Below are 16,545 nucleotides of genomic sequence, written 5' to 3'. Positions count from 1 at the left end.
TTAGATGCCGATAAAACCTGACCTAATCTACCAGCGCCTATCTCAACTATGCCTAGGCACTGCTAGGCTTGATTCTATAAAGTTGATTGCAACCGCGCAGACTGGCGCCATTTATCGAATCAGGCCCTTGGCGAGGGGGTTTAGTGCAAGGATCCCTTAATTATGTATAAAGGAGAGGCAGGAGGGTGCGATGTGCATTCATTTATCACTTGGGGGGGGGGGGATCTGAATGCCTGAGAAAGAAAGAGTTATTGCAGCAGCCTGCGAACCTGGGCAGCTGGGTTCAATTCCCACTGCAGTTCCTTATGACTCTGGGCAAGTCACTAACCCTCTATTGTCCCAGGTACAAAATAAGTACTTGTATGAGTTCTTTGGGGAGGATAGGATAGAAAGCAAAATTAAATAAATACATTTACCACATTACTGTATCCAAAATGAGAAATAGAAACCGTCCAGGCACAATATGACCACCAGAGGGCGCAGTGTGACCAAGAACAATCCTCATAGGGATGGACTTGTTCACTGCCTTGTACTTACCCACAGGGAAAGAACTGTACACTGGTCTGTGATTCAGTGGCTGCAGGTTACGGAAGTTATTCAGCAGTGGAACTGGGACCGGCTTGGTCCCCGTGGAATAAACAGTGTGCTGCAGTTTTAGCAGCTGTGGGTGAAAAAAAGCATATGAAATAAGTTCACTCACATGGCATAAGAATGTAAACCAGGCCCTTCTCCAGCATCCTGGGTAGTAAAAGCACTCTACACTTTACCCCAGTTTATAAACTTAGCATGCAAGTTCTAGAATACTGTCAGTGTGTAACATAATTGTTAAATTAGCTGCTAGCAATCAATTTTTGGCTATAATTAGCTTTAATTGGTTCTAATTGGCACTGCTTATAAGAACATAAGAAGTGCCTCTGCTGGGTCAAACCAGAGGTCCATCATGCCCAGCAGTCCGCTCACGCGGGGGCCCACCACGTCCAAGACTGTATAGTAACCCTCTATCTATACCTTTCTATCCCCTTTTCCTTCAGAAAATTGTCCAAACCCTTCTTGAACTCCAGTACCGTACCCTGTCCTATCACGCCCTCTGGAAGCGCATTCCAGGTGTCCATCACCCTTTGGGCGAAGAAGAACTTCCTAGCATTGGTTCTGAATCTGTCCCCTTTTAATTTTTCCAAATGGCCTCTCGTTCTTGTAACTAATAATAATAATAATTTAATTTTTGGTATACCGCTATACCAAAAGTTCGAAGCGGTTCACAACTGACCTTGGGATTCTACAAATTCCATAGTGCACAATGCAAGGGGACGTGGATAGGGCCGGTTTTAGACATGATCCCCCCCCCCCTCCCATTACTACCATATAAAACAACTTTAAATGACTTTACATACAAAACACAGGCAGATCTTTACCAAATACAAATCAAGGGATCGCAAATAGAAATTGAACTGGTACTGAATTGGCTGGTGATTCTAAGCATGAAATACAGTATAGAGGCAAAAGATGAGGAGCCTAAAACCCCTGGAGATGGAAATAAATTGCTTTGAGATCTTCAGAAGCAGGGGAACAGATTGTTTCAACTTCAGTTGAGAGTTGACCTCTTTTGCTTGGATGACCATCTGCTCTGTTGCACCTTTGACCTTGAACCTGCGGTGTCTGTTAGTTTTTAGTGGCATTGTCATATGCTGGTATTCGTTTATGTGTGAGCTTCTGTTCTCTGCCTTGGCTTCTTGATCTGTTTGATTAGATTGTAAGCTCTGCTATGCAGGGACTGTTTCTTAACTGTACTGCGCTGGATACGTCTAACAGCACTAAAGAAATGATAGGTAGTAGATTAAGATTATAAATAATAAGAGATCTAAATATTTTACTCTCTGAAGACATATCAGACATTTAAGGGCTTTTGTGATTGATCCAGTGATTGGAAAGGAAAATTGTAGATCATCTGGATAGAGCTTAAACTATACGTATATCTTAAACAGGAAAGAATTTGACAGTTAGATCTCAGGTAGATGTTGAATAATAGCAAAGACAAGGCAGACCCTAGTGCAGGAGTTGGCAACCTTTTTAAAGCAAAGAGCCAATTTATCCTAAATATTTGACCCAAGATTTACAAAGAGCTGCAATGGCTAGAGAAGGGAGTTTGAGATATTCCAGGTCTCTCACTCTCTTTTCCTTCCCCGAGGTCTAGTTTCTCTCCACTCTTTCTTCTCTCCAACCTCTCGCAGGTCTCTGCACCTCTCTTCCCTCCCTCCCAACCCATAGCCAAGGGTTTTCTCCCCTCTCTGACCGTTTAATCTCCCTCCCAACCCCATGATCTCCCTCCCCCCCCTCCCAAGATACCTGGTGGTCTTTGTGGCAGGAGCGCGGTCCTCTTGCTCCTGCCTCCATGTGGCAGCCTTTTAAAATGGCCACCGTGACCTTTCATGGCATTTCCTGCAGTACCATGAGCTGCTGCGAGAGGTCCTGGCAGCCATTTTAAAAGGCAGTAATGAGGGGGCTATGCTCCTGCAACAACCCCTCCCCCCTGTGGACTACCCTGCTAGGTGCAGGGGGTGGGAATGTGGGATTCGTAGGTAGATTAAGGGGTTGGGGCCTGGAGAGCTGCAGCTACATGTGGCTTGCAGGCCACAGGTTGCTGACCCTGCCCTAGAGGGTAAACTCATCCAATCTAAACTCAAAAACTTCTGTGTGACAAAAAAAAAAGACTTAAACTAGGTAAGAACTTGCTTTGAAACAGTGAACAGTATCAAAAGCTGCTGAGATGCCCAATGAAATATTCAGTGCTTCTATCAAATCCCACAAAGTTTAAGAGTCTCCATTGAATGTTTAGGTCCAAAGCCAAACTGAAGCATATTTAATGAGTATTTGCTTCTGGGAAGTCTTGCAGTTGAAATAGGGCCACTTTTTCAAGAATTTTAGAGGACATCGCCGAGATAAGATGATCATTTCCAGAATTAATTTACAGTACATCTAAATTGTCATTTTTCAACATTGGATGCACGGTTGTCATTTCAGCAGCTCCAGAACAGTTGCATCTGAGAGCATTCACCCGTCTAGTCTCTCTTTATATGGGGGGGGGGAGTTTCCATCCCTTTATCATTTTTGTCATTCTTCTTTGAACCTTGTCTAGTTGCAGAGAGGTGGCAGAGAATTATACTGTTTTAGGACAGATCATTTTGGTTACCTGAGATTCTGAGATTTGCACTTTGTGGCTGAAGACGGTCCACAAGACACTCTCATAGCAGGGTGGCGTGGTTAGCGAGCCCCTGTAGCGATAGTACTGGTCAAGCTGATCGGGGAGCAGGTTGCGCACATTGAAAGATGGGATGGAGACCTCCTGGCCTGGAGCAGAGGAAAGAACAAAGGCTGAAGCTTCCCCAGATACACGCGTGAAAAGGGTTACAGGGATGGCCTGCAATTCTCACTCATTGTAAGCCTCCTCAGATCAATATTTTTGCTGGTGAGCATTCTCGCTGCTCAGGCATCATTGCAGCTGAGCGGGGTTGCCAACTGCATCCAGATCCAGATTCACCAGTCCTGGATTTACCCCGTTGTATGCAGGGACTGGTAGTTTTGATTTCCCCAGTGCATTCCATAAGAAAAACAAGCCTACATATCCTAGCATTGGAGTAAACCCAGGATTGTATCAACTTTGATGCAGGGCCCACTGTTATATAGCCAGATGACATTACTTTGCTTACTCCCTTCTGAGTTTATCTATCTTTAACAGAGCCTTTGGGTATTTTCTGTTGTTATTGTTTTCCCTTGTGAGAGGATAACAAAATCCTTGCTTAGATTACTCTTGAATCTATCCCCCCTTTCACTCGCATCCTCTGATCCCTCATCTTAGAGCCTCCTGTGTATTTATACCTTACCTGCATACTTAATGTTTTCCAAGTAGCTGAGAATGCTGTCATAGCTCAAGTTCGGCTCGTCGCCAACCTAAAGAAAAAAGGGAGAGGGATGGGATGAATCTTCCGAGCTGGATTTTCTTCCTTCCACAGAACAACTTATTTCAATTGAATGTTTTTTTTAACATGTAATGTATCCTGTAATTCGCACTGGACAGACATTTTGATTCGGTGGAATATGAAAATTTATAGCGAGGCAGTATGAAGCACCCAAGTGAGCAGTGAACTACAGGAACAAGTTTCAAGTTTATTAATGCTCAATTAGACTTCTGAGCGGAGTAAAATAAAATACAATTACAATGATAAAACTGATATAAAATCTGACAAAGACTGGGGAGAGATCTGGGCGAGATTGCTGGACCTCCAGGCACTCTGCCTGAAGGAAGAGGCAGATTGATTTGGGGTCTTGTGGCCGATGGTCTCCACTCCAAACTTGCAAAGGCACCGAGTATGTTACCCCTCCAGTCCAGTTCCTCTCTGCTAAATTATAAAACCACTTTCCCTTTTGGGTGTGGGTGAGGGAGAATGTTTCCAAAAGCTCTTTCTGGACCAGCTGAGAAGGACAGATCCGGGGAAATGGGGAAAGAGGGCAGGCCACCATCTCTCCTGTACCTCTATCAGGACGCCAAGGACTGCGAGGCCTTCTGCTTGATCTTTGGCTTCCTCCATGCTGCTATAATCATCAGAGTTGTAATGCACAACATGTAACTACAAAAAAATAACAAACAATAATAAATGTAAAGAGCCCAAGGACCAGGGCCTCTCCCTGTATCCAGAATCTCCCCTTCCCAAACTCCCATCTGCGCTTTCCTACCATTGTCACAGTCCAGCGTTTTTCCTGTAGGCAAGCATCTCCCTTCCTGCACTTCCCTTTCCCTTAACTTTGGCTCTCCACCTGTGTTCAGCATCTCCCTTTTTCTTCCCCTCCAAATATCCAGCATCTCTTCCCTCTCCCACCCAACCAACACACACAAAATCAAGTCCAGCATTTCCCTACTACTCCCCCAATAAGGTAGCATCTCCCTTTCCTACCCTTTATAATGCAGCACCTCCATTTCCCTTCCCTACGCCCCCCCCCTATATTTAACATCTCCCCTTCTTTTCCCCTCCAGGTGTCCAGCGGCTCTTCATCCATTCCCCTACTCCCATTGTGTCCATCTCTCACTCTTCACTTCCCCCCCCCCCCCCCGCCATCACATCTATCACTACCCTACCTCTGGAAAACACAGAGCACTCGGGCACATGTTGCTTGTGGTCTGTCGCTTCCTGCTCCCTCCAGTGTGACCTTCCTGGTGAAGAGCAGCAGGTCTCAAAGGCCTGCCAGCACACTGACACTGGCTTCAGTGCTGCCCTCCTGCTGCGCTGGCGGTTGTGTCGGTCCCATCCCCCAGATCCTGCCCCTGGTGAATGCCAATTGCACCGGTGGTAGGGCTGACCCTGCTTAGGCTCGAGAGAGAATGCACGCTCGCACCCTGCCTATTGCGCTTGCCTTGATGTTTACACAGGAATGTGGGTAGCAAGAGCAGCCGTGCTCTGATGCCTTAAAACCAGCACTGAAAAGGAAAGATGCTTTTAATTGCAGAATTAACATTTTTTGGGTGTGTTATTCCAAATCAACGAACCAGGGCTCAGCTGATCGACCTGCCGTGAGCTTTTGTATCTTTGTGTTTTTTGAGTCTCTCATCTAACAAGACACCAATACTGACTTATTAACTCAAATTTTGCTTGGGAGGGGTAGGTGGACCAAGGCTAAAACTTTCTTTTGATTGGATGGCGGAGAGAGTGGGGGATTGGGTTTAGTAAATATAAAATGGCATGTCTCTTGAAACATTTAGGGGACCGGTTGTTGCATAGAGAAATATATACCCCATTGGAAGTGGAGAGGGTGATGGGATTTTCTGGGCGTTTTTAAATGACCTTCTCTAGGCCAAGCGATCGGGACTCAAAACAATAGATTGGTAGCCACTGTACATCAAAATTTGGCTGCTTTCTGGCATATCCATTCAAGGTGCATGGGGGTAATATGGATTTTCTCCCAGGTAATGATAATCTGGCCCTGTTGGGTTTGGTTGGCGAATGTTTTGGAATGCTAGTAAGTAATATTTTGTCTTTTTCTGGCTCGCAGCTTTACCCCGTCTTTTACAAAGCCGCGCTAGCGTTTTTAGCGCCGGCTGCCACGGTAACAGCTCCGATGCTTATAGAATTCCTAGGAGCGTCCGAGCTGTTACCGCTGCGGGTAGCGTGACTTTGTAAAGGAGGATTGTTTTGCATGTTATCAACTGACACCTTAGGTTCATTCCTTGCATTCTCAGAATTTTTCTTACTTTGTTTTGTAATGGTTTATTTAACGTCAATAGGGTACACAGCGATACAAAGCATATTCCAATAAACAAACCATAGGGGAGTCCTTTTACTAAGGTGCGATAATCTTTAGCATGCGCTAAATCAGTTAGCAGGCCTTAGTAAAAGGACCCCATAGAGCAGTGGTTCCCAACCCTGTCCTGGAGGGCCACCAGGCCAATCGGGTTTTCAGGCTATCCCTAATGAATATGCATGAGAGAGATTTGCATATAATGGAAGTGACAGGCATGCAAATCTGCTCCATGCATATTCATTAGGGCTAGCCTGAAAACCCGATTGGCCTGGTGGCCCTCCAGGACAGGGTTGGGAACCACTGCCATAGAGTGCAGAAGTGGGTTCAAGATGTGCTGATTTTACGTTATTTTTTTTAAGTGGAGGAGGATGATACTTTATAAATTTCCTTGATTCATAAAAGACTGGAGGAAAATTCGCACCCCCCCCCCAAAAAAAAAAAAAAAAAGATTTTTCTGTATTGAATCAAAGGTGGAGTGCAGATTTGGAAGTTCAGCCAGAAATACTGCATAGTTTTCAAGGGTTTAAGGCCGTCACTAGGACGGGCAGAGCCTCTCTAAGAGATTGACAGTACAGAATCTTTTATAGCGCTGGCCAAAATTGGGAGGGGAAGTGCAATTGCGATGGTACCTTTTTTGTGCCCTTTGGAGAAAAGGATGGTGAGATTTATGGCAAGATGTAAATTTTGTTGGGCCAGACATCTTCTGAGGCTGCCTTCCAATCGAAAGGGGAAATTCCTATGAAATGTTCATTCAATCTATAATGCACATCTCTGTTGGAGTCACAGAAAAAGTGTGAGTTACAGCTAAATCCTAAAGAAGTAAGGTTAGTTAATGGGGAAGGAAATTTGACATATGGGTGGCTCCCCCCTCCCCCCCAGGAGTGAAGTTTACCCCGTGTGACTTCACTCTAACCCCCTCTTCTAAGAAACCGCGCTAGCAGTTTGCAGTGTGGGGAGCTGCGCTGAATAGCCCACACTGCTCCCGATGCTCCTAGGAACTCGGTGAGCATCGGGAGCAGCGCGGTTTCATAGAAGAGGGGGTAAGTCTTTCTTTGCCACTGTGAATTGTTGCCATCTTTTAAGTCTGGCTGCGTTACGATGTAGAAGGGCCAGCAAAGCACCACCTTGTCTGTGCTGAGAAATGACACCCTACCTCAGCTGAGAATGCCTTCCCGTTCAGCTGGTGTTCGGCTCCCCCCTGGATATCACCGTTGCCCCAGTGCAGGTGAAGTTGTGCTGCCGTGTAGTTGTTTGGGAGTCCGCCGAGACCCATGCTGGGAGGCAGGTACACCTTCGCTGGGCAAGGAGATGACAAACGCAAAGATATGAATCGGCACAAGATTCAGGAACAACATCGGCATTTCACATGTATCTGACGTATTGCCAATCTCAGTCGGTCTCCAGCCCTTTGCAGGGCCACATTTTTGGATTTGTCGGTACTTGGAGGGCCTCAGAAAAAAAATAGTTAATGTCATATTAAAGAAATGAGGTCAAACTCTTTATAGTTTATAAATCTTTTCTTTTGGCTAAGTCATTTATAGCTAAAGAAATATATGATCAAGAAACTCTTTTATTTTACTTTTGTGATTATGATAAACATATCGAGGGCCTCAAAATAGTATACCTGGTGGGCCGCGAGTTTGAGACCACTGGTCGAAGAGGTTTACAATAAGGAATGTTTGTGGGACAAAAGGAACAGAACAGATGACATCGGGGAGCCTGAGTCAGTGGCGTAGCGAGGGTGAGAACCGTCCTCATCTCCGCTCCCCCTGCCATGCGCATGCCCCTTTCCCTTCCCCCGTACCTCTAGTTCACCGCCGAAAGTTGCACCCAGAAGCGACATACAGTTTGCCCAGCTCCCCATTCCTAGAAATTCATGCTGGAGCCAGGACACGGCCTGGCAGTGACTTTCCAGCTATAATACTGATGATGGTCAGCAGTCATTCCTCTATATCAAGGGAACAACATTGCACAGTGATAGATTTAAAATAAATACCCCATCCCGTCCCCGCAAATCCTTTTCCTGTTCCTGCCCCATTCCTGCAAGCTCCGTCCTCATCTGCACAAGCCTCAAACCCTTTAAAATCACAAGTGTTCGAAGCTTGTGCGGTTAAGGCAGAACTTACAGGAATGGGGCAGGGACAGCGACCAAACTCGTGGGGACGGGGACAAATTTGCCCCCGTCAGTCTCTACTTGGCATCTGTGTTAGTATGAACTGCCTCATTTTAGATGGAAACCATACTGAGCATCATCTTAAAATTACCACAATGACTTAGAATCAGGGGTGTCAAAGTCGATCCTCGAGGGCCGCAATCCAGTCGGGTTTTCAAGATTTCCCCAATGAATATGCATGAGATCTATGTGCATGCACTGCTTTCAATGCATATTCATTGGGGAAATTCTGAAAACCCGACTGGATTCCGGCCCTCGAGGACCGACTTCGACACCTGTGACTTAGATAGTAAGTTCAGCAAGTTATCATGCAGCAAAGTTCTCAGTTCAGTCGCAGTTCCTGGGAAGGGAGTCCTAGCCCTCGCTTAAGAGTGACACCTAGTGGCCAGAGTTAATAATTCTTCTAGAACAGGGATTCTCGACTCAGTCCACGGGACATACCTAGCCAGGTAGGTTTTCAGGATACCCACAGTGAATGTGCATGAGATAAATTTGCATACAATGAAGGCAGGACATGCAGATTTATTATATGCATATTCATTGTGGGCATCCTGAAAACCTGACTGGATAGGTGTGTTCTGAGGACTGGGTTGAGAATCCTGTTCTAGAAGTAACCCCTTAGGTGTGTGTCCCTTAATCCAGGGCCATATCACTGCAGTGATTAGACGATGTGTGGAACAAACATGAAATAAAAGGAAATCCCTGGGTATTTGTGAATGAATGTTCATGGTGTTAGTCCTGGTTCTGATTGTATTGAAGACCCGATGGAAACTTCTGGGTGAAGAAAATAAAAAAAAAAAACACCAAAATCTAGTGGGTTCATTGTGTCAGAATGGTTCCTGTGATTCATAAGATGCTTTGAATTTCCCTGCCTTGGGCGGCAAAAAAATGGGGGTGGATTGGGTATGAAGGCCAGGAGTCCCCTTCAGTTGGAGATACCGATCTGAAGCACACATGTGAGATGGAGCCATGAGATACCTCTCCTAATAAAACCCACCTGTGTGCCCGTCATTATGGAGGAGGAAGGTAGCATCCTCTGGTTCTCCATATCCCCTTGACGTAATGGGTTGAAGGGATGCGTCATACATCACAAAGTTGGTTTCAATATTGATTGGGGATTGTGCCTTTCCCCCACATACTGGGTAACTGTCTAACCAGTGGTTCTGTCCTTGAGGGCCTGATGAGACAAAAAAAAGTTGCAGTTAATCAATTAATGAATGAGTTAACCTATTGATCTTCCAAGAAGTCGAGCAAATTGATGAGGCGAGACCTCCGTCAGCTGAACCCATGCTGACTCTGTCTCATTCAATCAGTAGTGTCACTGGGCTAAGGGATCTAGTTGCAAAAGGTAGTTTATATAGGTTAGAAAAGGATAAATGGTATTGTAAACTGACTCATTCTCCAGAATAAAGCGTGGGACTTGAAATCGCCCATTATTATATCGTTTCCTAACCTCTGAAAACATTTCTTCATCTCTCTGCTCATGTTGTCCCAGGGGACGGTAGTTTAACCCTACCTTTATATTCCTTCCCTTCACACATGGAATTTCTATCCATATGGATTCCACACTGCTATCTGTGTCATGCAGAATATTGATTTGATTCAATTCCCTCTTTCTCAAATTGAATAATTAAGTCTGGGACTTTTATAACTTTTTGTAAACCACATTGACTTCTGGTTACGCGGTCAATAAGCACAATGTTATGTTATGTTATGTTATATAGTCTGTATTTATATAATGATTAATTTTTGATATGGAAAATTTTTATATTATAACATTTCATTGAAAGAATCAAATAAATATACAATAATATGATACAAAAAGATATTCATTACAATTAAATTCATAATAAAACATTTGCATACATATTTTATCATTCCTCCAAAATATATTTTTATATATCTAATCTATTTTTTCCTATATCCCTCTTTATTACTTTAGATTGTTTTTTTTGTTTTTTTAAAATAACAGCTTTTATTGAGATACACCTCAAACATAACATAAACATATAGAATACAGCAGCAAGAAAATAAAGTGCAAGCAACCACAGTCCAAACAACACCCAAAGTGTAGTCAAGCACAAATACAAATGTAATCCCCCCAATCTAACAATAACAAACTGCAAAACCCACTTAGACGCAGTCAAATTCCCCCCCCCCCCCACACCCACCCCCCAGGGACAAAACACAATTCCCACAACACCCAATTAGGTCAAGAAGCATCCAAAACCAGAAAAGAAAAAACCCAAAAATGGAATAGGGATATAAATAGAGGTTCCCCCTGGTCGCCGCCATCCCAGTCCAGCCCCATGGTCAACTCAGTGCCCCAATCCACCCCTGCCACTGATCCCCACAGAAGCCCGAAATCTGCGCCAAATATGAGCATAGCCATGAAGTTTACCATGGCGTAGGGCTGTTAAGTGGTAAAGAAGTTGCCAAGTAAGCAAGCGATGCTCCACCATGGCCCACGTGGGAGGGAGCACCTGGTTCCAAAGGGAGGCAATGGCTAATCTAGCAGCAGTGAAGGCCAACTTACAAAACATAGAATCACCCCAAGCTAAATCCAATTGATGCCAGAACAACAAGGCATGTCGCCAATCCACCGGAATGGGGATATCCAGGATCTGAGACACCCGAGAAAAAATCCCAATCCAGAACCCAGACACCCGCCCACACTGCCACCACATATGGAAATAGGTACCCACCTCCCCACAGCCCCTCCAGCAAAGAGCGCTTGCACCTCCCTGCCAAAGACCTTTACTTTAGATTGTTTTTTAAATTTTTTTTTAATCAATGTAATGATATTCCTATTTCGGTATCTTTATTACATAAATTGTGGTGGAGCTTGATTCCAAATAGAACATATGAGAATATTACACAAAAATGGCATGATGAATTGGGAATCCAATTATCACTTCAAGATTTCAGTCAAGCTTTTCATCGTTTGCCTAAAATGATTACAGGATATATTTGGAGAGAATGTACATATAGAGTTTTACATAAGGCATATTTTTCACAAGTACAAGCATTTCATGCAGGATTAGTTAATTCTTCTATTTGTATCAAATGTGAGAAGGATTCCAATACTTTGTCTCATGCATTTTGGAAATGTCATCTGGTCAAATCTTTCTGGTCTGCCATCCTATTATTTTTAGGGTCATTATGAAATTGTCAATTGGTTGAATCTCCAAAAGGGGTATTATTCGGTAAAGCAGCAGCTTGTGGGGTTTTTGGACATGAAAGATGTATTCTTTTTCAAAAAGCATGTATGATTGGTCATAAATGCATATTGCAATATTGGTTACAAAAAGATCCTCCAAGTTATTGGCATTGGAGGAATCAATTCCATCGTTTAATTTTATTTGAGGTTTTTGAGGTTCGTAAATTTCCTAAAAAAACACGTTTATTTTTAAAAATCTGGGATCCTTATATACAAAACTTATCCTCGAAAGCAAGAAGTATGATTTTTAATACTTTATATTAAATTTAAGTAAATGTTTTAAATAATTTTATTTATTTGGTATTTCATGTTACCTTTCATTCTAGGGTAGGGAGGGAAATAGGAATGATGATTTTAATATATGTTAAATTACTTGAAATATATTTCTGTTTAATTCATTTATTATAATATAATAATATTGATATGGAAAATTTTTAATTGTATGTATTAATTACCGTATGGTTTCTTGAGATTTGAATGTTTGTTTTTTATTAGAATTGTTATTAGGATTATTATTATGGAGATATTAACGGTTTATTTTAGGAAAAAAATAAATTAACTTTTGCTTTTATTCTTTTCCATCCTTTTTTTTTTTTAAATAATTTTAATTAATTTTTTAGAAATACATACAACACAACAATAGCAAACAGTAGGAACATAGCAGAAACAGTAAAGTCTTCCATGTTATTCCTTTATGAAGACCTTCAGAAACCAAACCCCTCACCAACCCTTGGTATAGTGCAGTGTTTCTCAACTCAGTCCTGCAGTATCACCTTGCCAGTCAGATTTTCAGGATATCCACAATGAATATGCATAAACTTGATTTGCATACACTGCTGCCATTATATGCAAATTTCTTTCATGCATATTCATAGTGGATATTCTGAAAACCTGACTGGCAAGGGGGGACTCCAGGACCGAGTTGAGAAACACTGGTATAGTGCTGCAGATTTTTGACTTCCAGCCATTTGATGCCTCTTAGCATTAAGGCTAGAAAGAGTGGCTGGGGTGTCTCTTCACCAGGAAGGGGCAGACGCCCCGTCACAAACATGCACAAAGCACAGGGGCTTTTTTTTTCTGAATCTCTGCTTCCCAGCCTGGCTTTTGGCCATTGGAATAATTACCGGGCATGGTCTCCCCCCTTGCCTTTGCAGATTAGGGAAAATGTTTCCAGAAAACAAATTACCATGGCAAAGGGCCCCATTCAGTTGCAAAGAAGGCCAGCTTCAATGGTGCTGCTTCCTCCTCCAATCCGGGCTGAGCCCCTTTGTAGGCTTTAATGTGTGTGTTGTACAAAGCTGCAGATTTCAAAGAAACCCCTCTATGGCACTTTTCTCCAGGACAGGAAATCCACAATATACTCACTGTGCGCTGAACAAAAGATGAAGCAGTCAGCAGGGGAGCTAGCTTAGGACAAAAGAGATTAAAATCTGTCTGTAAACTATCTCTCTCAGACTCAACATTGCATTTCAATTTCTAGTGCATTTCAAACGCCTCAACCGAAGCAGTTTACAGGTACTGGCCTCTGCAAATCCATTGTCTGTCCATTGCTTGATTGCTCCATAAATCAGCTCGGTCCTTACCTGTGTACGTCCACTGGGCACCTACAAAGGGAAGAATGAAAGGGTGTTAAGGAGCAGGTAGAGGTGATTTAAAGGTCATTCAGAATATGAGGATCTCTCTCTGGAAACAGTAGCAAATATATATATCCGGACCAATATTCAGCCACCATAGCCAGCAGATTTTATTTTTGTATTTTTTAAATGGCAGCTGCAGTAGTCATAAACACATCTGGATAATCAGTGCCACTCTCCAGATAGTGATGAGACGATCTGTAAGGATATTCAGAGGTACAATACGGATAGTACAGAGGGGGGTCTGCGAGGATTTTCAGAGGGAGTCCTAGTTGTCTAGGCAACCTTACCCAGATAGCAGATGCTGCTCCTCGTGACCCTGGGCAAGTCACTTAATCCCCCAGGTACATTAGATTGAGTGTGAGCCCACCAGGACAGACAGGGAAAAATGCTCAAGTATCTGAATAAATTCATGTAAACCATTCTGAGCTTCCCTGAGAGAACAGTATAGAAATATTGAATGAATGAATGAATGAATAGTGTGAAGAGTTTCAGACTGAGAACCAGAGCTGGTATTGTGACGTCATAATGCCTCATTCCACCAATAAGAACCAACCTCCTCAGTGATGTCACAATAGCTTGGCTCACTTTTACTACATTTTGATTTCTAGAGTGGCGCAGTGGTTACAGCTACAGCCTCAGCACCCTGAGGTTGTGGGTTCAAATCCCACGCTGCTCCTTGTGACCCTGGGCAAGTCACTTAATCCCCCCATTGCCCCAGGTACATTAGATAGAGTGTGAGCCCATCAAGACAAATATTTGAGTGCCTGAATGTAAACCACTTGGGCTATAAGTGGCCCTTTGAATATTTAGTCTTATCAGTTCCATGGGTCCACAGGAAAAATCTTCAGAAATAGCTCAAAACTTGCTTCTATAGACTCGGAAAAAGGTCTCTTTATTCCCTCTTTCCTGCCATCCAGGTGAAGAACAAGTTTCTTCACAATAAATGAAGAGAATCCTGCATTCCCACGAAAACAGTGATTTATTTAAACATCTTAAACGCTTCAGTTTAGTTTTGAATGCATATGCCAAATTACCCAGTTCCAGGCTGGAGATATTAGGCCAGTCCTGGATTTCCCACCACCCCATCCTGGTGCATTGTGGGACTTGCAACCCTGATTTCAGTGGACAAGAAAAGGGAGTACAAATCCCACGCTGCTTTGGAATGTAAGTTCAGATGAAGACTGGCCCTGGATAATGTGGACATCTAATGGTACCAGCTCTGCCGAGGACTTTGGGATTTCAAGAATAGAAGAATCCTGAGGGTTTTGCCTGGCATTTTGTTTGTCGCCCCTCTATGGAGGCACAAGGAGAGCAACAGATGCACGGCTGCGAGCCACTGAGCCCTGTCCCTCACCACCTCCTGATCGCATTCAGGCCACAACAGGGCCTAAGCTACACGACATGGTGGATTTCGCTAAATCTTTCTTTTGTCTTGGTCCCAATTCTGTTTGGTCTTCAGATAGGGCTAAGAATCCCACCAGTTCCCCGCTCTGCCATCACAATCGTGGGCACACTGGAATTTCAGAATGGCTTTCAGGTGCCGCCAGACTGGACTTTGAGTTATGCAGCAGAAACCATGTAAGCTTTTAATTTCATGAGAACCTGAGCCCTAATATCTTAAATCCCTACAAAGAAAAAAAATGCATGATTAAGATCAAATAAGGAGAAACTCCAGAGGTGAGGGGGAAAAGTAATGTTTCCTCTCCAACTCAGACAGTACCTAAGAGGCAGAGAATAAACCAGATCCCAGCGAGGCCCCCGTCAACCCCTTAAATGTGCCAGTTTACTTTACAAGAGAAAATGTGTTGCATAGCTTGAGATTAAAACAGCATGAACACAGAGGATCTAGAATCAGAAAATAAGAGTAAATATTGAAGAACTAAAGCCAGTACTGGGCAGATTTTCACGGTCTGTGTCTGCATATGGCCGTTTGGTGGAGGATGGGCTGGGGAGGGCTTCAGTGGCTAAGAGGGTGTAGATGGACTGGAGTGAGCTTTGACGGAGACTTCAGGAGTTGGAACCTAAGAACAGTACCGGGCAGAGCTCTGGATTCTTGCCCAGAAATAGCTAAGAAAAAACCAACAACAACAACAAAGTTTTAGACTGAATCAGGTTGGGCAGACTAGATGGACCATTCGGGTCTTTATCTGCCGTCATCTACTATGTAACATTCTTAGCCTTAAGATATAGCATCAGTCATAGGAGCTAACTTTTCAAAAATTATTGGGAGTGCTAAACCCAATGGAAAGTTCCCTTCTCTGAACACTGTCAAGGAGCTTGCTCTAGCACCCACAGAGCTGACTTCTAAGGACACATCAAAACAGCACAGTAGATCATAATTGGTCTTAAACTGGGACAGTCAGTATTACATTACCCGCCCCCCCCCCCTTCCAATGTATTAAGGAGTCAGACATTCTTGAAATGACCCCCCCCATAACAACATCTAGGTAGAATATACAGCACCGAAGGCAGCACAGAGCAAATGCTATCCCTTCTAGCTAGAATTTGCAAACTGATTTGCTCCCCCCACTTCGCCATGTCGTTATGGTTGCAGAAACTGGATTAAGGAGTTAAAATACCAAAGTACAACAGGCCAAAGTGTAACCAAGATCTCAGGGTAGGCTGCTGAATTCTCAGTATATGTTTTAAGAGATAAACGTGAAGAGGGGATGATAATGCACCCAGTAAAATCAAATACGAGTGACTTAGAGATCCTCGAGGGCACAAAATTCTCATGCACCGGTCTCTGCTCTAAAACCATCATCCCTTATTATATGTTTACAATTTTATAGACGGCAGCTATGTACCAGGTTCTCAGTGCCTGGATACTTGTGGCAGGTTTTAGGCACAATTTCTCCTCCCAATTTTTAAAGCATTGGTCCAAATTGGACTCAGTCCCTTTCCCCCAGAAGCTTTGATGAAAAATATCTACTACATTAGACTGACAGCTTGGGCAACCCCAGCAGGTGAATCATTTCTCAAAAGCCTTAAATAACAGGCAGAGCATAAAGGGGAACCCCAAATCCTTCCTTAGGGCGCTTGCTACTCACCATTTCCCTCAGCCAGGACCAGAAGTAACATCTGGAAGGTGCTAAAGATTGGCAGCATTGTCTTCCTAGATGTGCAGGGGTGAAGTCCAAGGCCATGTGGGGACTCCGGGAGGTGGTGTCCTTGTGTTGCTCGAGGTTGAAAGGACAAATTTCCCTGACAGCCTGGGAGAAAGTCTG

General features: G+C 43.6%; 1 protein-coding gene across 3 annotated transcripts in view; it reads right to left on the bottom strand.

Moving 5' to 3' along the window:
* The window catches only part of CA14 (carbonic anhydrase 14), a 27,645-nt gene extending 11,100 nt beyond the window's left edge, over positions 1–16,545 (bottom strand). For 2 of the 3 annotated variants that reach the window (XM_033924471.1, XM_033924470.1), the window contains exons 1-8: positions 16,369–16,545; positions 13,265–13,285; positions 9,459–9,638; positions 7,442–7,584; positions 4,527–4,622; positions 3,879–3,945; positions 3,188–3,345; positions 538–661 (exon numbers count right to left, since the gene is read on the bottom strand). In XM_033924471.1, coding sequence (XP_033780362.1) covers positions 538–661; positions 3,188–3,345; positions 3,879–3,945; positions 4,527–4,622; positions 7,442–7,584; positions 9,459–9,638; positions 13,265–13,285; positions 16,369–16,426 — 847 coding nt within the window. In that variant the 5' untranslated portion in view covers positions 16,427–16,545. Of the gene's footprint in view, positions 1–537; positions 662–3,187; positions 3,346–3,878; positions 3,946–4,526; positions 4,623–7,441; positions 7,585–9,458; positions 9,639–12,867; positions 13,053–13,264; positions 13,286–16,368 lie in introns of all 3 variants that reach the window. The other variant, XM_033924472.1, reaches the window with a different exon arrangement.

The sequence above is a fragment of the Geotrypetes seraphini genome, chromosome 16 (assembly GCF_902459505.1).
Source record: "Geotrypetes seraphini chromosome 16, aGeoSer1.1, whole genome shotgun sequence".
NCBI classification, from domain to species: domain Eukaryota; kingdom Metazoa; phylum Chordata; class Amphibia; order Gymnophiona; family Dermophiidae; genus Geotrypetes; species Geotrypetes seraphini.
This window is presented reverse-complemented; position numbering and strand designations above follow the sequence as displayed.